Below are 23,333 nucleotides of genomic sequence, written 5' to 3'. Positions count from 1 at the left end.
AAAGTCCCTCCTCCCTGGAATCATTCTAGTAAATCTCTTCTGCACCCTGTCTAAGGGTGGTGTCCAATTCTGGGCACCGCACTTTAGGAAGGATGTCAAGGCCTTGGAGAGGGTGCAGAGGAGATTTACTGGAATAGTACCAGGGATGAGGGACTTCAGTTATGTGGAGAGACTGGAGAAGCTGGGGTTGTTCTCCTTAGAGCAGAGAAGGTTAAGGGGAGATTTGATGGAGATGTTCAAAATTATGAAAGGTTTTGATAGAGTAAATAAGGAGAAACTGTTTCTAGTGGCAGAAGAGTCGGTAACCAGAGAACACAGATTTAAGATAATTGGCAAAAAAACCAGAGGGGAGATGAGGAGAAACTTTATTACGCAGTGAGTTGTTGTGATCTGGAATGCGCTGCCTGAAAGGGCGGTGGAAGCAGATTCAATAGTAACTTTCAAAAGGGAATTGGATAAATACATGAAAGGTAAAAATTTGCAGAGCCATGGGGGAAGAGAGGCGGAGTGGGACTAATTGGGTAGCTCTTTCAAAGAGCAGGCACAGGCGCGATGGGCCGAACGGCCTCCTTCTGTGCTGTATGATTCTATGATCTTGGGTGGATTATTTCACACTCTCTCCTTCCCCCGAACCAACTGCTCCTGCAAGAACACAAGGAATCTGGTTCGGAATGTATTTTAAATGTTACAGATAATGCGGGGAGACGGCTGGATGCAGTTTAGACAAATGCCACTCATTAGTGTTGATTGGAGCACCTATTTATGCCCTGTCTGTGTGATTACTGCGTGCGATGTGACCATGTTCGATCAGTCTTTGTACTGAGTGTTCATTAGAACCAGTACAGGACCAATCATCCGAATTATTCAATTACCCAAGGCGCTGCAGCATTTCCCAAACTGTTTGGATGAACAGTGCCCAACTTTTGGAAATTTACTGCAGTGTAGCCATTCCTGGTCACATTGTCGCCTCTGAGTCAGAAGGTCGTGGGTTCAAGTCCCACTCCAGAGATTGGAGCACAAAATCCAGGCTGACGCCCCCAGTGCAGTACTGAGGGGAGTGCTGCACTGTCGGAGGTGCCGTCTTTCGGATGACACGTTAAACCAAGGCTCTCTCAGGTGGACGGAAAAGATCCCACGGCCACTATTTGAAGAAGAGCAGAGGAGTTCTCCCCCTGTGTCCTGGGCCAATATTTATCCCTTAACCAACACCTAAAAACAGATGATCTGGTCCTTTACCTCATTGGTGCTTGTGGGATCTTGCTGTGTGCAAATTAGCTGCTGCCTTTCCTATACTACAACCCCATTTACCCACCTTTGTCCCACCTTACCCAACAAAAATCTACCGATCTCAGTCTTGAAAACTCCAATTGCCCTCCAGCGGGGGTGCGAGTTCCAGATTTCCACTACCCTTTGTGTGAAAAAATGCTTCCTGATTTCACTCCTGAACGGCCGAGCTCCAATTTTAAGATTGCGTGCGTGTTAATATCGAGTGGGGACGAGATCGGGGCTTGCCTGTGAGGATCCCCACGGTCAACCAAGCCCACCGACCCTCGCTCCCGAGGCTCACACACGGAGCGCAGGCAGTCGCCCGTCACCATATCCCAGCGAGACGCGGCGAGTTCAGGAATTTGGAAGCAAAGGGAAGAAGAAAAAAGAAATCTCTCCTCTCTCTCTCTTTGGAGGGATGAAGCTGTGTCCCCTTTAAATCCCAGGCCCCACACTCAATACCTCCAGTGTGCGTTTAAAAAAAAACCGCTCACACGCACAGGGCACAAAGTCGGGGTTTCGGCACTTCTTGACGTTGGCCTCACTCTGGCTGACGGAGCGGGCGTTGGGCTCAGCCTGGTAAGCGCACAGGGCCTCCCACTCCTTGTGCAGGCGGTCCTTAGTCTTCAGATGGTCTTCCATGTAAGCCTGGGAAAAGAAGCAAACACGTTAAATTTCGACGGGGGCAGGAAGGAGACCTGGGAGGATGTAGCTGAGCACCTGTTAAAAGGTAATGGAAGGAAAAATGAGGAGAAGCAATCGGAACTAAAGGGTGCAATTTTAAAGGGGGCGCAGCAACAGAGAGGCCTGGGGGTGTGTGTACACAAGTCTTTGAAGGTGGCAGGACAAGTTGATAAAAGCTGTTAAGAAAGCATATGGGATCCCGGGCTTTATAAATGGAGGGATAGGGTACAAAAGCAAGGAAGTTATGCTAAACCTTTACAAAACACTGGTTAGGCCTCAGCTGGAGTGTTGTGTCCATTTCTGGGCACCGCACTTTAGGAAGGATGTCAAGGCCTTGGAGAGGGTGCAGAGGAGATTTACTAGAATGATTCCAGGGATGAGGGACTTCAGTTTTGTGGAGAGACTGGAGAAGATGGGGTTGTTCTCCTTGGAGCAGAGAAGGTTAAGGGGAAAATTAACAGAGGTGTTCAAAATCATGACGGGTTTTGATAAAGTAGATAGAGAGAGACAGTTTCCACTGGCGGGAGGGTCGGTAACCAGAGGACACAGATTTAAGATAAATGGCAAAAGAACCAGAGGGGAGATGAGGAGAATTTTTTTTACGCAGCGAGTTGTTATGATCTGGAATGCGCTGCCTGAAAGGGCGGTGGAAGCAGATTCAATTGTAACTTTCAAAAGGGAACTGGATAAATACTTAAAAAGGAAAAATTTACAGGGCTATGGGGAAAGAGCAGGGGAGAGGGACTAATTGGATAGCTCGTTCAAAGAGCCGGCACAGACACAATGGGCCGAATGGTCCCCTTCTGTGCTGAATAATCTAATGATTTTATGGGAGTGAGGCAGCTACAGGGAAATCAAACAGGGCTTCGGTTGAATTGGTAAGACCATTTAGTGAAACCAGGAGCACTGTACTTGGTCCATGTAAGGTTTGATATGTTCACACTTGAAGTATTGGCATGGATAACTGGGGCTAAAACAGTCAAATTATGAGGACAGGTTGCACAGACTAGGCTTGTATTCCCTTGAGTATAGCAGATTAAGGGGTGATCTAATTGAGGTGTTTAAGATGATTAAAGGATTTGATAGTGTAGATAGAGAGAGACTATTTCCTCTGGTGGGGGGAGTCCAGAACAAGGGGGCAGAACCTTAAAATTAGAGCCAGGCCGTTCAGGAATGATGTCAGGAAGCACTTCTTCACACAAAGGGGAGTGGAAATCTGGAACTCTCTCCCCCAAAAAGCTGTTGAGGCTGGGGGTCAATTGAAAATGTCAAAACTGACATTGATCGATTTTTGTTAGGCGAGGGTATTAAGGGATACGGAACCAAGGCAGGTAAATGGAGTTGAGATGCAGATCAGCCATGATCTAATTGAATGACGGAACAGGTTCGAGGGGCTGAATGGCCTCCTCCTGTTCCTATTTCCTGAGCTTATCCCGCCTATCTTCAGGAGGCTTCTGGGCACGTGTGTGGGAAATATCGCGAGGAGTCTATTTTGCCAGCTCCCTGCCTCCGCGGCCACTTCCAAGATTCCCCATCAGAGATGGCGGCGGACACTGAATATGACCGCCCGCAAATAAATCATCAGACATATCTGGTCTGAGGTCTACTGCCATCCGAGGATGGCATGGGGCTTGCACACAGGCTGCTCACAGTGCCTGCCCTGTAGCTGGGCAGCAGGAGGCACCAGAAGGGACCCCCTTGTGCGATGCTCCCATCTGACTTGTCCCCCTACAGAGAACTACATAGAATTTACAGCACAGAAACAGGCCATTCGGCCCAACTGGTTTATGCTCCACACGAGCCGCCTCCCACCCCTCTGCTTCTCACCCTATCAGCATATCCTTCTATTCCTTTCTCCCTCATGTGTTTATCCAGCTTCCCCTTAAATGTATCTCTGTTATTCGCCTCAACTACTCCTTGTGGGAGCGAGTTCCACATTCTCACTACTCTCTGGGTAAAGAAGTTTCTCCTGAATTCCCTATTGGATTTATTAGTGACTATCTTATATTTATGACCCCTGGTTCTGGTCTCCCCCCACAAGTGGAAACATCTTCTCTACGTCTACCCTATCAAACCCTTTCATACTTTTAAAGACCTTTATTAGGTCAGTCCTAAAGAAAAGAGCCCCAGCCTGTTCAATCTTCCCATTTGTCCTCCCACAGCTGAGAGAGACGACAGACTTTGCTAACTGACCCACATTCATTTTTAATTCAACTTTTACATTTAACTTTGTTTTAACTCCCTACTGTTAAAGTATTTCTTTCTCCTAATTGGGTCAGTCAGACCCACCCACAGCCTAGAGGGCAAGCATGCAGGTAGTCACACCGCAGACGTCACACCGCAGATGACATGCCAGATGTCACACTGCAGACGTCACACCGCAGACATCACACTGTGGACGTCTCATGCCAGGTGTCTCACTGCAGACGTCACACTGCAGGCGTCTCATGCCAGGTGTCTCATGCCAGGTGTCTCACTGCAGATGTTGTTACATTTAAGGGGAAGCTAGATAAGTACATGAGGGAGAAAGGAATAGAAGGGTATGTCAATAGGGTGAGATGAAGTGGGGTGGAAGGAGGCTCGTGTGGAATATAAACACCGGTACAGACCAGTTGGGCAGAATGGCCTGTTTCGCACAGAATGGGATCGGTCTTGCCTGGCACATTCCCATGGAAAGCGACTTCAGGAATCCAGGGACGTTTGTTAATCATGGAATGGGAATCCATCTACTGTGCATTACTGTCCTGCTCCAACATCACCTCATTGCCCCGAGAGTATTTTGCAATCCATTAGACTGCCCACCAATCTCCAAAGGTTTAACTTACAGGGATGGGCTGTGGGAGGATAGCCAACACTGGTTGGGCGTATTCCTGGAAGTTTCATCACATGATCTCCTGCTTCCAACTGCCCCACCCAAACAGCCTGTTTTTCCATCTCCCGGGTTTTGCTCGCAGCGGAGTCCTGGAGATTAACCTTTAATTCCTGGAGGTCAATCCTGGATGGTTGGCGACCCTAGGCTGTTGGCTGGCCGGCCTCCCACCTTGCGTAAACTTGAGCTCATCGAAAACTCTGGTGCCCGTATCCTAACCTGCACCAAGTCCCATTCACCCATCACCCCTTGTGCTCGCTGACCTACGTTGGCTCCCAGTCTGGGAACGCCTCGATTTTAAAATTCTCATCCTCGTGTTCAAATCCCTCCATGGCCTCGCCCCCTCCCTATCTCTGTAAACTCCTCCAGCCCGACAACCCTCTGAGATCTCTGCCTTCCTCCAATTCTGGCCTCTTGTGCTTTCCCCGCCCTTCCTTCACCCCAACATTGGCGGCCGTGCCTTCAGCCGGGGTGGGGTGGGTGGGGTGGGGTGGGTGGGGTTGGGAGGGTGGGGTGGGGAGGGTGGGGTGGGGAGGGGAGGAGAGGGGAGGGTGGGAAGGAGAGGGGAGGATGGGAAGGAGAGGGGAGGGTGGGAAGGCGAGGGGAGGAGAGGGGAGGGCGGGGTGGGGAGAGGAGGGGCAACATTCCAAACCAAAGGGAATCCAACCAACAGTGCAACTCAACTCAAATCAGCTGAAAACTCCACTAACAATGCTTTGGATAGACAACCTTCGTGGATTAGAGAGTCCAACATCCCACCAGAATCAACCTCGCTGCACAATGTTGACATGCCCCTCCTCTCGCTCCCGCTCCCCTCCTCTCACACCCGCTCCCCTCCTCTCACTCCCCCTCCCCTACTCTTGCTCCCGCACCTCCTCTCACTCACCCTCCCCACTCCCCCTCCTCTCACACCCCCTTCCCTCCTCTCATTCCCGCTCCCCTCCCCTCACCTCACACCCCCTCCTCACTCCTCCATCTCAAAACCCCTCCCCTCCTCTCACCCCCCCTCCCCTCGCTCCCGCTCCTCTCACACTCCCTCCCCTCCCCCCACCCCCTCTCCCCTCAAATTCCTCCCTCCCCCTCTCCTCTCACTCCCGCTCCTCCCCCTCCACTCACTCCCCCTCCACTCACTCCTGCTCCTCCTCCTCACTACCCGTTCCCTTCCTCTCACTCCTGCTCCTCCTCCTCCTCACGCCCCCCCCTCCGCTCACTCCCCCTCCCCTTCCTCTCACTTCCCTCCTCTCGCTCCCCGTCCTCCCCATCCTACTCCCACTGCCCCATCTCTCACTCCCCCTTCCCTCCTTTCACTCCGCCTCCCTTTCCTCTCTCTCCCACCTCACTCTTACTCCTCCTCTCACTGCCCCTCCATCCACTCACTCTCGCTCCCGCTCCCCTCACTCCTTTCACGTCCCCTCCCCTCCCCTCCCCCCAACCTACCACCGAACTGAACACTCTCTTTCAAGGACCATGCTCCCTTCTGTCCAATCCAGGGTCTTACCAGGATCATGTGGCCGGTTGAGATGTCCATGTTGGACTGCACGGGCTCCTCGCACCAGGAGGGGGTGCTGCTGTGGGAGCTCGGGCTGGCCTGCGGAGCGTCGCTGAACTGAGACGAGACGCTGCTGACGCGGGACGTGTCCACCGTTTCTGTGCGGGCGTAGGACGATTTGGCTGCCATGTGCTGTCGGCACAGCTCCTGACGAGAGAAACAAGGCCAAGTTCCTTCCAGTTGCTTAAACCTGACAAGACGGTTCGCGTGCGTTGGGTTTAACATCAGACCCACTGAGGCCTTTATAGAATCAGAGAATCTTACAGCACAGAAGGCGGCCATTCGGCCCATCGTCCCTGTGCTGGCTCTTTGAAAGAGCTGTCCAACTAGTTCCATTCCCCCCCACTGCTCTTTCGTCATCGCCCTGCAAATTTTTTTCTTTTCAAAAGAACCAGAGCGGAGATGAGGAGAATTTTTTTTTTTTTTACGCAGCGAGTTGTTATGATCTGGAAGCAGATTCAATCGTGATTTTCAAAAGGGAATTGGATAAATACTTGAAGGGGAGAAAATTACAGGGCTGTGGGGAAAGAGCAGGGGGAGTGGGACTAATTGGACAGCTCCTTCAAAGAGCCGGCACAGGCACGATGGGCCGAATGGCCTCCTCCTGTACTGTATGATTCCATGTATTTATCCAACTTCCTTTTAAAAGTTACGATTGAATCTGCTTCCACCACCCTTTCAGGCAGCGCATTCCAGATCAGAACAACTCCCTGCGTTAAAAAAAAATGTGTCCTCATCTCCCCTCTGGCTCTTTTGCCAATCTGTATCCTCTGGTTACCGACCGTCCTGCCAGTGGAAACAGTTTCTGCCTATTTATTCTCAATCAAAACCCCTCATTATTTTGAACACCTCTATTAAATCTCCCCTTGACCTTCTCCGCTCCAAGGGGAATAATCCCAGCTTCTCTTAGTCTTAGCCAGGTCTACATTTGCAAGTTTGGTTTTTTCCTCCCCCTCTTCTCCTAAAGCTGCTGGGCTAGGGTTCCAAAGTGCTGGCTACCTTCTACAAGCTCGATCAAGTGTCAGTCCTTACTGTGTGAGGTGTGTCGGCAATTGGGGTGGTGAGAATCGCAGCCCGATCCTGATCCTGCGCTCACCTGATATCCGCGCTCTCGCACTTTCCAACAGGTGTCATTGGACAGGGATTGGTGGGACGAACCCTTGACGTCAGCCAAGGCAATCGTGGGTTGCCCGTTGAACTTGTCTCAGTTCAGCTGAAGACGGTCCCCGACTGGGCGCAATGCCATCCAGCGTTCAGGTTACATGATTACAGCGGGATAAGTTTACATAGGCCAATCCCATTAGAAATGTGGACACAGCAATTTATAATGGGGAAAAACTGACACAAAAATAGTGACACAAACACGGCAACAGGAAATCGAGTGGTGTAGACAGGAAGTAGGCACCAACATAAGATTTTTGATATATGATAGACATCGCCATAAGTATAGAGTATGGCCAGCTACTCTCTCTAATTTTAATCTGATTTGCATATCTTGTACAGGTGGTTGACAAAATCAGCTCCTGACCATCAGACCGAGATTTCATATTGTCCCCTTGCTAATCAGTGTCCCATACCTGATATTGGAGGGTTACGTACCTGATAGTCTAGGTTGTATACCTGATATTGGAGGGACGTGTAGCTGATATTGGAGGGACGTGTACATTTTCTTGGAGGGACGTGTACCTGATACTCGAGGGACGTGTCAGTTCCTCCCTCAGGGCCCAGTCCGGCCAGTTTCTCCTTGTGTCGTTGCTTGGCATTCTGTCTCAGGCAGAAGATGACGGCCCCTGCGATGAGTATACCAGCGATGCAGGCTACAGCGATGAACGTCAGCAGCAGGAAGCGGAAGGTGTCACTGTGCCTTGCTGGTTTTGGTAGTGAGTGAAACACGTTCCTCTGTGAAAACACGTGAAAGAGAGAGAGAGATGAAAAACACACGAGATAAAACTAAGATTGATACTAATTCACACTGCTCAGTCTCCAAGGGATGTGTCACAGATGTGAATTGTGCTGAGATGGAGGCTTGTAGAAAAGATAACCAATTTGCAGGTCTCTGTACGACAGCTGTTCAATCATCACCTAATGATTCAATGCAAACACACACAGCTTCTCCACAGAAATGACTAGTAGTCCAAAGTGAGCACAAAACCATAGGACCAATATCCTGAGTTTGTGTTGCTGCTTCTGAGTCTCCTCGCTCCCTGTGTGTATCAGGAAATCGCCTGGGAAAGGGTTAGTCCCTTCAGGTTGGATACAATGGAAGTGAATTGGGAAAGGCTTTGATTCACTGGGATTCTATCCACAGGGATTGAATGGGAGCGCACTTGGTCCATTGGAATGGAAAAAAATGGGAGCGAATGGGAAGGGGTTTAGTTCGCTTAGATTGCATATCACAGGAGCGAATGAGAAGGTGTTTGGCTCACTGGGACTGCGTACAATTGGAGTGAATAGGAAGGAGTTTGGTTCATTGGGATGGCAAACACTTGGAGTGAATGGGAAAGGGTTTGGTCCATTGGGATTCTATACAATATGGTGTGAATGGGAAGCGGTTTGGTCCATTGGGATTCTATACAATTGGAGTGAATTGGAGGGGGTTTGGTCCATAGGGATTATATACAATGGGAGTGAATGGGATGGGTTTGGTCCATTGGGATTGCACCTAATGAGTGAATGGGATGGGATTTGGTCAATTGGGAGTGAATGGATGGAGTTTTGGTCCATTGGGATTGTATCTAATGGGAGTGAATGGGATGGGGTTTGGTCCATTAGGATTCTATACAATGGGAGTGAATGGGATGGGGTTTGGTCCATTGGGATTCTATACATTGGGAGTGAATGGGATGGGGTTTGGTCCATTGGGATTATATACAATGGGGATGAATGGGAACGAGTTTGGTCCAATGGGATTGCAACTAATGGGAGTGAATAGGATGGGGTTTGGTTCTGTTCTAGTCCTACACAGTGTGATACGTAGATACAGTAAATTAATTACAATATATTGCTTGATATTTAGCTCAACTCCCTCTACAATTTGACATTGGACGGAATTCCAAACCTGAAACCAGAGGAAAATACTAAAATATAAACTCAATATTAGCTTCATCACAAAACAGCACTGACTGCATTACTCTGTGCTTTTTCTTCAATGTTTTAGGAGACTAGGGTGAAGTCGATGATGCGTACAATATGACACATTCAACCAAGGTTTAGGCTCCTAAAGACAAGGCAGAAATGTTCAAAATGGAGGCTCCGGTTATCGACATGTTTTGGGTCTTATGTCACTAGGTTTTCTCGTGCCAAATTACAGAGTATTTTCCACCCGTTCCACGGGTAAAAATTAATCATGCATCTCTTGAATTTTCATAATAGGTACAGCACAGGAGGAGGCCATTCGGCCCATCGTGTCTGTGCCGGCTCTTTGAAAGAGCTGTCCAACTAGTCCCATTCCCCTGCTCTTTTCCCCATTGCCCTGTAAATCTTTTCCCTTCAAGTATTTATCCAATTCCCTTTTGAAAGTTATTATTGAATCTGCTTCCACCGCCCTTTCAGGCAGCGCATTCCAGATCATAACAACTCGCTGCCCAAAAAAAAATGTTTCCTCGTGTCGCCTCTGGCTCTTTCGCCGATCACCTTAAATCCGTGTCGTCTGGTTACCGACCCTCCTGCCAGTGGAAACAGTTTCTCCTCATTTACTCTATCAAAACCCTTCATGATTTTGAACACCTCTATCAAATCTCCCCTTAACCTTCTCTGTTCTAAGGAGAACAACCCCAGCTTCTCCAGTCTCTCCACGTAAGTCCCTCATCCCTGGTACCATTCCAGTAAATCTCTTCTGCACCCTCTCTGAGGCCTTGACATCCTTCCTAAAGCGTGGTGCCCAGAATGGAACACAATACTCCAGCTGTTCCTCACTTGCCCGGTCGCTATAGCTACAGCCACATGTCCTCTTGTGGCCGATCTGCAGGCAGCTACTTCTCATTGTTTAACTGCCAACCACCCCCACCCCTTCACATCCCAATTTTACAACATAACGCTAAAATTTGTACCTTCTAGTGACGGTTAGCTGACGCAGAATGAGATGACGATTGAAAGTCAAGGTTTTAAGCTCCCAGATGTATTTCTCAATCTGTGCAGAGTACACTGGTCCCAAGTTAAAGCGGGGGGGGGGGGGGGGGGGGGAAACAGAGAACTGGAAAAACTCAGTCAGAGATCCCCCCCCCACTCTCCCTGCCAACTTGATCGTCTTCTGTTGACTGTGTGTGGGAGTGTGCGCGGTAGTGTGTGTGTGTGTGTGTGTGGGGGAGTGTGTGTGGGGGAGTGTGCGCGGGAGTGTGTGTGTGTGTGTGTGGGGGAGTGTGCGCGGGAGTGTGTGTGTGTGTGTGTGGGGGAGTGTGCGCGGGAGTGTGTGTGTGTGTGTGTGGGAGTGTGTGCGGTAGTGTGTGTGGGAGTGTGCGCGGTAGTGTGTGTGTGTGTGTGTTTGTGTGGGAGTGTGTGTGTGTGTGTGTGTGTGTGTGTGGGAGTGTGCGCGGTAGTGTGTGTGGGAGTGTGCGCGGTAGTGTGTGTGTGTGTGTGTTTGTGTGGGAGTGTGTGTGTGTGTGTGTGGGAGTGTGTGTGTGTGTGTGTGGGGGAGTGTGCGCGGTAGTGTGTGTGTGTGTGTGTGGGGGAGTGTGCGCGGTAGTGTGTGTGTGTGTGTGTGTGGGAGTGTGTGCGGTAGTGTGTGTGGGAGTGTGCGCGGTAGTGTGTGTGTGTGTGTGGGGGAGTGTGCGCGGTAGTGTGTGTGTGTGTGTGTGTGGGAGTGTGTGCGGTAGTGTGTGTGGGAGTGTGCGCGGTAGTGTGTGTGTGTGTGTGGGGGAGTGTCCGCGGTAGTGTGTGTGTGTGTGTGTGGGGGAGTGTGCGCGGTAGTGTGTGTGTGTGTGTGTGGGGGAGTGTGCGCGGTAGTGTGTGTGTGTGTGTGTGGGGGAGTGTGCGCGGTAGTGTGTGTGTGTGTGTGGGGGAGTGTGCGCGGTAGTGTGTGTGTGTGTGTGTGGGAGTGTGCGCGGTAGTGTGTGTGGGAGTGTGTGTGTGGGAGTGTGTGTGTGTGTGTGTGGGGGAGTGTGCGCGGTAGTGTGTGTGTGTGTGTGTGTGGGAGTGTGCGCGGTAGTGTGTGTGTGTGTGTGTGTGGGAGTGTGTGTGTGTGTGTGTGGGGGAGTGTGCGCGGTAGTGTGTGTGTGTGTGTGTGTGGGAGTGTGCGCGGTAGTGTGTGTGTGTGTGTGTGTGGGAGTGTGCGCGGTAGTGTGTGTGTGTGTGTGTGTGTGTGGGAGTGTGCGCGGTAGTGTGTGTGGGAGTGTGCGCGGTAGTGTGTGTGTGTGTGTGTGTGGGGGAGTGTGCGCGGGAGTGTGTGTGTGTGTGTGTGGGGGAGTGTGTGTGGGAGTGTGCGCGGTAGTGTGTGTGTGTGTGTGTTTGTGTGGGAGTGTGTGTGTGTGTGTGTGTGTGTGTGTGGGAGTGTGTGTGTGTGTGTGTGTGTGTGTGGGAGTGTGTGTGTGTGGGAGTGTGCGCGGTAGTGTGTGTGTGTGTGGGAGTGTGTGTGTGTGTGGTAGTGTGTGTGTGTGTGGGAGTGTGGTAGTGTGTGTGTGTGTGGGAGTGTGCGCGGTAGTGTGTGTGTGTGTGGGAGTGTGTGCGTGTGTGTGTGTGGGAGTGTGGTAGTGTGTGTGTGTGTGGGAGTGTGCGCGGTAGTGTGTGTGTGTGTGTTTGTGTGGGAGTGTGTGTGTGTGTGTGTGTGGGAGTGTGTGTGTGTGTGTGTGGGGGAGTGTGCGCGGTAGTGTGTGTGTGTGTGTGTGTGGGAGTGTGCGCGGTAGTGTGTGTGTGTGTGTGTGTGTGGGAGTGTGCGCGGTAGTGTGTGTGGGAGTGTGCGCGGTAGTGTGTGTGTGTGTGGGGGAGTGTGCGCGGGAGTGTGTGTGTGTGTGTGTGGGGGAGTGTGTGTGGGAGTGTGCGCGGTAGTGTGTGTGTGTGTGTGTTTGTGTGGGAGTGTGTGTGTGTGTGTGTGTGTGTGTGTGTGTGGGAGTGTGTGTGTGTGTGGGAGTGTGCGCGGTAGTGTGTGTGTGTGTGGGAGTGTGTGTGTGCGTGGTAGTGTGTGTGTGTGTGGGAGTGTGGTAGTGTGTGTGTGTGTGGGAGTGTGCGCGGTAGTGTGTGTGTGTGTGGGAGTGTGTGCGTGTGTGTGTGTGTGGGAGTGTGGTAGTGTGTGTGTGTGTGGGAGTGTGCGCGGTAGTGTGTGTGTGTGTGTTTGTGTGGGAGTGTGTGTGTGTGTGTGTGGGAGTGTGTGTGTGTGTGTGTGGGGGAGTGTGCGCGGTAGTGTGTGTGTGTGTGTGTGTGTGGGAGTGTGCGCGGTAGTGTGTGTGTGTGTGTGTGTGGGAGTGTGCGCGGTAGTGTGTGTGGGAGTGTGCGCGGTAGTGTGTGTGTGTGTGTGTGGGGGAGTGTGCGCGGGAGTGTGTGTGTGTGTGTGTGGGGGAGTGTGCGCGGTAGTGTGTGTGTGTGTGTGTTTGTGTGGGAGTGTGTGTGTGTGTGTGTGTGTGTGTGTGGGAGTGTGTGTGTGTGTGGGAGTGTGCGCGGTAGTGTGTGTGTGTGTGGGAGTGTGTGTGTGTGTGGTAGTGTGTGTGTGTGTGGGAGTGTGGTAGTGTGTGTGTGTGTGGGAGTGTGCGCGGTAGTGTGTGTGTGTGTGGGAGTGTGTGCGTGTGTGTGTGTGGGAGTGTGGTAGTGTGTGTGTGTGTGGGAGTGTGCGCGGTAGTGTGTGTGTGTGTGTGTGTGGGAGTGTGCGCGGTAGTGTGTGTGGGAGTGTGCGCGGTAGTGTGTGTGGGAGTGTGCGCGGTAGTGTGTGTGTGTGTGTGTGTGGGAGTGTGCGCGGTAGTGTGTGTGTGTGTGTGTTTGTGTGGGAGTGTGTGTGTGTGTGTGTGTGTGTGTGTGGGAGTGTGTGTGTGTGTGTGTGTGTGGGAGTGTGTGTGTGTGTGTGTGTGGTAGTGTGTGTGTGTGTGTGTGTGGGAGTGTGCGCGGTAGTGTGTGTGTGTGTGTGTTTGTGTGGGAGTGTGTGTGTGTGTGTGTGTGTGTGTGTGGGAGTGTGTGTGTGTGTGTGTGTGTGTGTGGGAGTGTGTGTGTGTGTGTGTGTGTGTGTGTTTATCACGTGACACGATGTCACACCCTGTCCTATCTCGACTCACAAATGAACAATGGCCATTTTGGGCCAGGTACTGGAGGTCAGTGGATGTCACCAGGAGGTCATGGCTTTGAAATGCGGAGTTTCTGAGAACGCGACTCGTTTGGCAGACGGTCTCCCATTTTCCATCATAGGGATTTCATCCGTGAAGTAATTCCAGGTGCCCCTGGATCACGTTCTCCTTTACCCTCGGCAAGAGGTTTGCTTCCGGAGGGATTACCGGCACTGAGGCGATTCTAATCCACGGTCAGAAACCCAACTCTTAAACCGCTGCAGCCCCTAAACACCTTTTCCACCTACAGGGGAGAAAAGGAAGGACTACGTAGAATCATAGAAAGGTTCCAGCGGGGGGCAGGAGGCCATTCGGCCCATCGAATGCGTGCCGGCTCTATGCAAGAACAATTCCAGCTAGTCCCACTTTCTCCGTAGCCCTGCAAATTTTTTTCCTTTCAAGTACTTATCCAGTTCCCTTTTTGAAGGCCATGATTGAATCTGCCTCCACCACCCCCTCGGGCAGTGCATTCCAGATCCTAACCACTCGCTGTGTAAAAAAGTTTTTCCTCATGCCACCTTTGGTTCTTTTGCCAATCACCTTAAATCTATGTCCTCTGGTCCTTGACCCGTCCGCCAATGGGAACAGTTTCTCCCTATTGCATTTATATAGCGCCTTTCACTACCTCAGGACGTCTCAAAGCGCTTCACTGCCAATTAAGTACTTTTGAAGTGTAGTCGCTGTTGTGATGTGGAGAAACGTGGCAGCTAATTTAGGCACAGCAAGATCCCACAAACAGGAAATTGCTAATGACCTGTTTTTGATGGTATTCTTTGAGGGATAAATGTTGGTCAGGACAAGGTTGGGGCTGGGGGGAGAAGACAATGGCCCCTGCTCTTCTTCATAATAGCACCATGGGATCGGTTACTTCCACCTGAGAGGGCAGACGGAATTCAGAACTGCACGCGTTCATATCTCACCAGCCACTTTTTCTTTCCATTTCCATTCTGATGAAGAGTGCACACTCTCCAAACCGTTCTCATAAGAACATAAGAAATAGGAGCAGGAGTCGGCCAATCGGCCCCTCGAGCCTGCTCCGCCATTCAATAAGATCATGGCTGATCTGATCCTAACCTCAAATCTAAATTCATGTCCAATTTCCTGCCCGCTCCCCGTAACCCCTAATTCCCTTCACTTCTAGGAAACTGTCGATTTCCGTTTTAAATTTATCTAATGATGTAGCTTCCACAGCTTCCTGGGGCAGCAAATTCCACAGACCTACCACCCTCTGAGTGAAGAAGTTTCTCCTCATCTCAGTTTTGAAAGAGCAGCCCCTTAGTCTAAGATTATGCCTCTTCTCTGTCCAGGTTCAGACTTTGCATTGCCAGCATCTTCTGTCTTTTTTCTTTCGAGCTCCCCAAGCCTCTTCTCAGTTAGGCGTCAGCTGTGGCTCAGTGGGTAGCAACCGTGCCTCAGATTCTAGAAGGTTGTGGTGTTGGAGTCCCCGCTCCTGACACTCCCCAGCCTCAGTACTGAGGGAGTGCTGCGCTGTCAAAGCGTGCCGTCTTTCTGATGAAACATTAAACCCAGGCCCCGTCTGCCCTCTCAGGTGGGCGTAAAAGAACACAAGGGGAATTATTTCGACAGAAGAGCAGGGGAGTTTGCCACGCTGTCCTGGGGCCAGTATTTATCCCTCAACTAATGTCATTAAAAAACAGATGATCTGGTCATTACCACGTTGCTGTTTGTGGGAGCTTGCTGTGCACCAATTGGCTACCATGTTTCCCACATCACAACAGCGATTAAGCTTCAAAAGTAATTCATTGGCTGTGAAACGCTTTGGGACGTCCTGCGGGTGTGAAAGGCGCCATATAAATGCAAGTCTTTCTTTCTAATCGAATGGAAAAGAGATAAGGTGCTATTCGCCTCCCCACCATATAAAATCCCCAAAAATTGAACACAAGAAAAGTAGGTCCTTTAAGGTGTGTTTTTGTGTGGTCGTGGGGTGGATTGTAACTCTGACATGGCCTTTGTTTTCAGACTATGGCTTTGTGTGCCTAGACTGTGGGTCCATCAGCTCCTAATTAGAGGACAGCATTTAGGGCCAATACATCGCACCGATTCACTGGTTACAATTAGCACAAGCTGATTAGGGCCTCAGATATTTAATTAGCCCATGTATACGATTAATGAAAATCCCATCGAGGAGCGAAAACGAGTGGATTCTCTTTCACCCTGCTGTCAAGCTCCGCTACACAAAAAGCCTCAAATGACGGCAGGGTAAGGCGGGGGGGGGGGGCGGGGGGGGGGGGGCGGGGGGGGGGGAGACCTCTCTGCATTGTCTCCCACACTCTCGTGCCCCAACGAGGCCGTCGTGGAAACAGCCGCAGAAAAGGAACAAAAAAAAACCACACACACAAAGCCGACTCCTGGTTATCAGCAGGATGCCGCAGAACGAGCCCGCACGGGTCACCATGGCAACAGCAAAAACGCTAGGCTGAATCCTTAGGCCAGCAGGGGTGCATGGAAACAGACTCCTTGGATAATTCAAGATGCGCGCGCACACACGCGCATACCGCGTGGACGCACACGCCTCCTCACATGCGCACGAGCGCGCATACATGCGCGCACACCCGCCTGCACACACGCTCACACACACCCGCCACACACACATGCATACGTATACACACACGCGCACACACATGCATGCGCGCGCACACACACCCGCACATACGCACACACGTGCGCACACACGCATGTACACACACCCACACGTACTCACGCCTACACACATGCATGCACACGCACCCACGCGCCCACGCGCCCACACACACACACACACAAAACAAAGGGAGGAGAGAATAAAAGAAAAAAGTCAAGCATATTCCAGACTCTTGTCCAGCTATTGGGTAACGATATTTTAAAAAATGAGTAAAAAGAATGTGATATTAATTCAAAACACCATCCTTCTAAAAAAAAACACCTGCATTGCACTCAATGATTTCCCCAACATAAAAAAGTTCCCTTATTAAAATATAAAAGAAAAAATTAATATTAACGTATGACATTTATATGGTACTAAATAATTAATGAGATCATGAATATGCAAATAAATCCTCACAAACTAAAATGTATATTGGCTTGTATTCCCTCGGGTATAGAAGATTAAGGGGTGATCTAATCAAGGTGTTTAAAATGATAAAAGTATTTGATAGGGTCGATAGAGAGAAACCATTTCCTCTGGTGGGGGGAGTCCAGAACAAGGGGGCAGAACCTTAAAATTAGAGCCAGGTCATTCAGGGGTGATGTCAGGAAGCACAAAGGGGAGTGGAAACCTGGAACTCTCTCCCCCAAAAGGCTGTGGATGATGGGTCAGTTGAAATTTTCACGTCTGAGACAGATTTTTATCAGGTCACGTTATCAAGGATATGGAGCAAAGGAAGGCAAATGCAGATGAGGTATGGGTCAGCCATGATCTAATTGAATGGCGAACCAGGCTCAAGGGGCTGAATGGTCTACTCCCGTTCCTATGTATAATTTATTCTCCATTAAAATAATTGCAAGGTGTACCGCACTGATGTAGAAGTGCACTCCACTGTACTCACTCGAACAGATCTTCAAGCTATGACACCCCAGAGAGTTTCGAACAAAATGTCTGCTCTCAACCTGCCTTCAACCAGCTGCATTGGAGCACACGTACCTTCGAATACCTGTAAGGTGGTGAGCAGGAAGTTCTCCCAGCATCCTGGCCCATAATAACCCCTCAACCAACACCAAAAACAAGCTAAATGGGCATTCAACTCACTGCTGATTTGGGGGAACCATACTGTGTGCAGAATGGCTGAGAGTGTTTGTTTAAAGAAATCCTATAAGTAACTCATTGTACGCCCAACACTTTTTAAAATTCATTCTCGGGATGTGGGCTATACTGGCAAGGCTGGCATTTACTGCCCTTCCCTAGTTGCCTTGAGAAGGTGGTGGTGGGACTTCTTCTTGAACCGCTGCAGTCCTTGTGGTGACGGTTCTCCCACAGTGCCGTTAGGGAGGGAGTTCCAGGATTTTGACCCAGCGACGATGAAGGAACGGCCGATATATGTCCAAGTCAGGATGGTGTGTGACTTGGAGGGGGAACTTGGAGGTGGTGGTGTTCCCATGCACCTGCTGCCCTTGTCCTTCTAGAAGGTGGAAGTCATGGGTTTGGGAGGTGATCTGAGACACACAATAGGATGCTATGGAATTCCAAGTACTTTCTTTTACAAAACACATGGGGCTTGAAATAGCAGCATGGGAAATTAGCAATGATCAGGTTTATGTATTTACATGAAAATCCATTGCGATTTTTAGGAAGGTGCTAACTGGTTCATTTTGTTACTGCACAGTGTGACTGTGAACAGTTCTGGTCTCCATATTACAAAAAGGCACTGGAGAAGGTGCAAAAAAAAATTTGCAAGGATGATACCAGAATTGAGAGGGTACAACTATCAGGTTGGGACTCTTTTCTCTATATAAAAAAATAGACTGAGAGGTGACCCCTAATAGAGGTCTTTAAGTTAATGAAAGGGTTTGATAGGGTAGACGTAGAGAAGATGTTTCCACTTGTGGGGGAGACCAGAACTAGGGGCCATAAATATAAGATAGTCACTAATAAAACCAACAGGGAATTCAGGAGAAACTTCTTTACCCAGAGAGTGGTGAGAATGTGGAACTCGCTCCCACAAGGAGTAGTTGAGGTGAATAACAGAGATACATTTAAGGGGAAGCTGGATAAACACATGAGGGAGAAAGGAATAGAAGGATATGCTGATAGGGTGAGATGAAGTCAGGAGGGAGGAGGCTCGTGTGGAGCATAAACACCGGCTACAGTCTCAGAATTCTATACGTTACAGGATGTAATCAGTTCCTAATAGTTCCAGTAATAACCTAAAATGGTGTACATTTTAGACTATAAGCACATCTTGTAACAATCTAGAAATTTATCTGTTACAGGGTGTCACCAGATCTTGTAATAATCTAGAATTCTAGACTTAACAAAACGTAATCCTGTATTCATAACAATCCGGGAATTCAATCAGTTCAATAAACCAGATACTATAAAAATCTGCAATTCCATACTTTATAAGATGCAAACAGATCCTGTAACAATCTCAAAATTGAATACAAGGTGTAAACAAATCCTGTTACTGTGCCCGAATTCTACACATTACAAGGTGTGATCACGTCCTGTAATAAACTAGAATTCTGTATGTTGCAGGATGGAACCATATCCTGTCATTACAGTGTTTCATAGATTACAGCGTACAACTAGTTCTGTTACAATCTCAGAATTCTATAAATTACAAGGTTTCAGTAGATCCCATAACAATATCAGTAACCAAATCCTGTACAATCTCCCAAATATATACATTACAAAGAATAATAACATCCTTTAACAAACTCAAAATTCAATGCATTCCAGGGTTTAACCAGAGTCTGCAACAAACTCAGATTTCTGCACATTACAAAGGTGTAGCCAGATCTTGTAACAATCTACAAATCCATACATTACAGGGTATGGCCAAGTCAATGCATTACAGGGTATGGGCCAAGTCTGGTCACAATCTACAAATATATACATTGCAGGGTGCAGCCAAGTTCAGTAACAATCTGCAGATCTATACACTACAGGGTATAGCCAGATCTTGTAACCATCTACAAATCTATACATTACAGATGTAGCTGGGTTCTGTAACAATCTACAAATCTATATATTACAGAGCATAACGGGTTCTGTAAGAAATCTACGAATCTACACATTACAGAGCATAGCCAGGTTCTGAAATTATCTACAAATCTATACACTACAGTGTGTAGCCAAATCTTGTACCAATCTACAAATCTATACATTATAGGGTGTAGCCGGGTTCTGCAACAACCTTCAAATCTATACACTACAGGGTGTAATCAGATCTTGTAACCATCTACAATTCTGTACCTTATAGGGTATAGCCAGATCTTGTAACAATCAACAAGTCTATACATTACAGAGTGCAGCCAGGTTCGGTAACAATCTACAAATCTTTACATTACATGGTGTAGCCAGATCTTGTAACAATCTACAATTTAAAAAAATTCGTTCATGGGATGTGGGCGTCGCTGGCAAGGCCAGCATTTATTGCCCATCCCTAAATCTATACATTACAGGGTGTAGCCAGGTTCTGCAACAATCTAGAAAACTATACATTACAGGGCGCGATCAGATCCTTTACCATCGACAATTCTGCACGTTACAGGGTATAAGCCAGATCTTGTAACAATCTACAAATCTGTACATTACAGAGTGTCGCCAGGTTCTGTAACGAGCTACAATTCTATACATTGAAGGTGTATAAATCCAGTAAGAATAGGCTTCAAATTGGACCCTATATAAATGACTCTCAGAAATGTATATATGGTGGGAACCCAACCAAAACGTTAAACCTTTCTTTCTTTTTCAGCTGCTGACTGCTTGTTCCTGGCATAGTCTGGTCCTATTCCCATACTGCACGCTACATTCTAATGCTGCCTACACAATCTCTCAGGAATGTTTGCTGCACAATATTACTTGATATTTTTTTCTTCTCGTGTCTTAGCTCTGTACCTGTCACACTGTTTCATATAGATCTCCAGACAATAAAATAACTGCACAAACAAACAGTACTTACGTGAATTCAATGCCAAAAGTAAAACTGCCTATTAACCCTTTGCTGGCTGCAGCAAACCTTCCCCATCCCTCCCCCCTCCCCACCTCTAGCTCTTGCCCCCCCCCCCACATCCTCCTGGCTCCCTCCCTCGCACCTAATTAGGCTTTCGCTGAAACTGCCTGTCCAGACGAACCTCTGTGATCTATCTCTGGTGACAAGCCTGCTCCACACCCCTTAACATATCAAAAGGCCTCCTCCAGAATGACTGACAGCCACTCGGGTCCCAGAAGATGGGAAACGTTTGAGATTAAAAAAAAAACTCAAAAAAAAAAAAATCTTCAAACGGACAAAGGCAGCGACGGGGGACTGCGTGGAGGGGGGTCTCGCTGTGAGAGCGCTGAGCGAAAGGTCAGAGCGAAAAGGCCTCCGCCTGTCTCCTGCAATCATCACTTCTATATTTTTTTGCTCCCCCGCCCCCCTCTCCCCTCGTCGTCTTCTCCTCCTCCGCCGCCTTGAAGCACGTATCAGGCCCCCTTTGCACAATACGCTCATTTAAAGCTTGAAATCAGATAATTAAGACAAATGGAGGGAAGAGATGGATAAGAGAGAGAGAGAGGGAGAGAGGAAACACACACGGCAGCTGCTTCGAAGTGAGTTACCGCCACCTCCACAGAAATCACGTCAAAGCCTCGCTGCAAAGTATTCAAAAATTGCATTTGTTCGTTTTTTACTCTTAAAACTGGAGATTTGATTTCCCAGCAGAGAAGGTGGCTTACGAACTACGGCCCCGACATGCAGTTTACACGGCGGGAGGGGGTCGGGAGGGAGTAGGGTCGCCAACCCTCCAGGATTGTCCTGGAGAGTCCAGAAATTGAAGATTAATCTCCAGGACAAGCAAAAACCCAGGAGAAAAATCATAAGGGCATTAAACAAAATTGTGATTTTATTCCCCCCCATTTTGTTTGAACATTTTTATTAGTTATAAAAAATATTGGCGATGGGGGGGGGGAAAAAAAGGCCGTTTCACTAACAGTCAAGATTCATCCAATTGGGTAACTAAGTGTCTGTTCCCTTTCCAATTGGCCTGGAGGATGGACCAATGGCGGGCGGGCGGGGGGAGGTTCAAGGTGGGACGTCATGAGATGAAACCTCCAGGAATACACCTAACAAGAGTTGGCAACCCCTAGGAGGGAGGGGATTTTGGAGGAGGGGGAGGAAGAGGAGGAGGAGGGTAGGTCGAATCTCTTGCAAATGATAAAAGACGACTCCTGAGATGCGCTCGGGAATGCTTTTGGAAAGAAAAAACCAACAACGCGACCCATCGCCCCAGAATGAAGGTCTCTCTGTGATGTACAACTCCCTCCCGTATTTAAAAATTGGTTACTGGGATGTGGGCGTTGCTGGCATGGCCGGCATTTATTGCCCCATTCCCCAAGTTGCCCCTCGAAAAGAAGGTGGTGGTGGGCCGCCTTCTTGAACCGCTGCAGTCTGTGCCTTTGTAGCGGTTTGATACAAAACTTGCTGGGACACTTCGAAGGGCAGTTAAGAGTCAACCTCGTTGGGTGTGGGACTGGAGTCACATATACAGGCCCAGACCGGGTGAAGACGGCAGGTCCCTCAAAGAATGGATTTGATTCTGTCTATTTTGAAGCTGGATTGAAGAGACATCTCACTTAACGGCAAACAGTTTGGGAGAAAGTGGAATATGTCCACTCGTCCACAGTTTATTAAAGCTGCAGGCGCCTCCTTCGGATGTCACTGGCCCGTGACACGCAGTCACGCCTGTAGCTGCGCTCTTCCACCACTAGGTGGAGCTTAGCGAGCCACGCGGGCTGATCGGCTTGTTGCAGCTTCAACGTAACTCCGTGCCGATAGCGCCGCCCGTGAACTCTGGGGGAAGTCTGCCTCCTCTTGGCGTTCCGTAGTCACGGGGAGACTAACTCGTTCCTTCCTGATACCCCTACTCCTGCGGTACCAGAGGTACAATTTGCGCCTGCGTATCCGAGGTATCGAGGGAGCAGCACCCCCCTCCGCTGATGACGCCGCCCTCGTGTACAGAGCACCGCTGTTGGGTTCCGTTGCTGGGAGATGGAGTTGGGGCTACAATGTCCCATCTCTGACTCCATGTTCCTGTCCAGCCTGTACCAGAACCCTGCAATTTCTATCCCAATTAGAAAGAACTTGCATTTATATCGCGCCTTTCACGACCGCAAGACGTCCCAAAGCGTTTTACAGCCGATGAAATACTTTTGAAGTGTAGTCACTGCTGTAATGTAGGCAACGCAGCAGCCAATTGGTGCACAGCAACGAGATAATGACCGGATCATCTGTTTTTTTTTTTCTTAAAAAGTGATGTTGGGTTGAGGGATAAATATCGGGCCAGGACACCGGGGAGAACTCCCCCCCCCCTGCTCTTCTTCGAAATAGCGGCCGTGGGATCTTTTACGTCCACCTGAGAGGGCAGAGGGGGCCTCGGTTTATCGTCTCATCCGAAAGTCAGCACCCCCGACAGTGCAGCACTCCCTCAGTACTGGAGTGTTGGCCTAGATTTTGCGCTCAAGTCTCTTGGGGTCGGTGGAGGGGGGGGGGAGGAACTGGGGGGTGGAGGTGGGGGGCGGTGGGGGTTGGGGGAGGGGGGGGAAAGAGAAAAGGAAGTAGAAATGGTGTTGTTGCCCACGGGCCGGCAAGTGGAAAAGCTAGGCAGGTGCGACTGCTGCTGGTGGAAAGTGCACGCGCCTGGACGACCAGCTCAGCTGCGATAAACCCCACGGTCGAATAGCCTGCTGACACTCAAGCCCCAAACCACCTCTGGTCCCGCATCGCCGCTGTTCAATAAGTTTGGCGAGGTGGGACCATTCCCTTACTGGTTGCGCCGCTGACCCACTTCCCAAGGTGAGGGGCCTTTAAATATTCAGGCAGGGGCGTGCACTACATCTGCCCCAGGTTAACGGGCCACCCAGACCTAGGCCGAGATTAAGAAAGGGTAAATAATGGCCGGCTGTGCGTTCAAGTCCCGGCTCCAGAGACTCGAGCCCATAATCCAGGCCGGACACTCCCAGCGCCAGTACTGAGGGAGTGCCGCACTGTCGGAGGCGCCCTCTTTCGGATGAGACGTCAAACCGAGGCCC

At 49.6% G+C, this 23,333-nt stretch overlaps 1 protein-coding gene across 1 annotated transcript in view; it reads right to left on the bottom strand.

Moving 5' to 3' along the window:
• The window catches only part of LOC137323493 (receptor-type tyrosine-protein phosphatase-like N), a 227,795-nt gene that overhangs the window by 37,171 nt on the left and 167,291 nt on the right, over positions 1-23,333 (bottom strand). Inside the window, exons 13-15 of the mRNA XM_067987003.1 lie at positions 8,055-8,267; positions 6,318-6,515; positions 1,767-1,914 (exon numbers count right to left, since the gene is read on the bottom strand). Coding sequence (XP_067843104.1) covers positions 1,767-1,914; positions 6,318-6,515; positions 8,055-8,267 — 559 coding nt within the window. The remainder of the gene's footprint in view (positions 1-1,766; positions 1,915-6,317; positions 6,516-8,054; positions 8,268-23,333) is intronic.

Source organism: Heptranchias perlo, chromosome 7 (assembly GCF_035084215.1).
Source record: "Heptranchias perlo isolate sHepPer1 chromosome 7, sHepPer1.hap1, whole genome shotgun sequence".
Taxonomy (NCBI): domain Eukaryota; kingdom Metazoa; phylum Chordata; class Chondrichthyes; order Hexanchiformes; family Hexanchidae; genus Heptranchias; species Heptranchias perlo.
The sequence above is the reverse complement of the archived record's forward strand: the minus strand, read 5'-3'. Positions and strand labels throughout refer to the sequence as shown.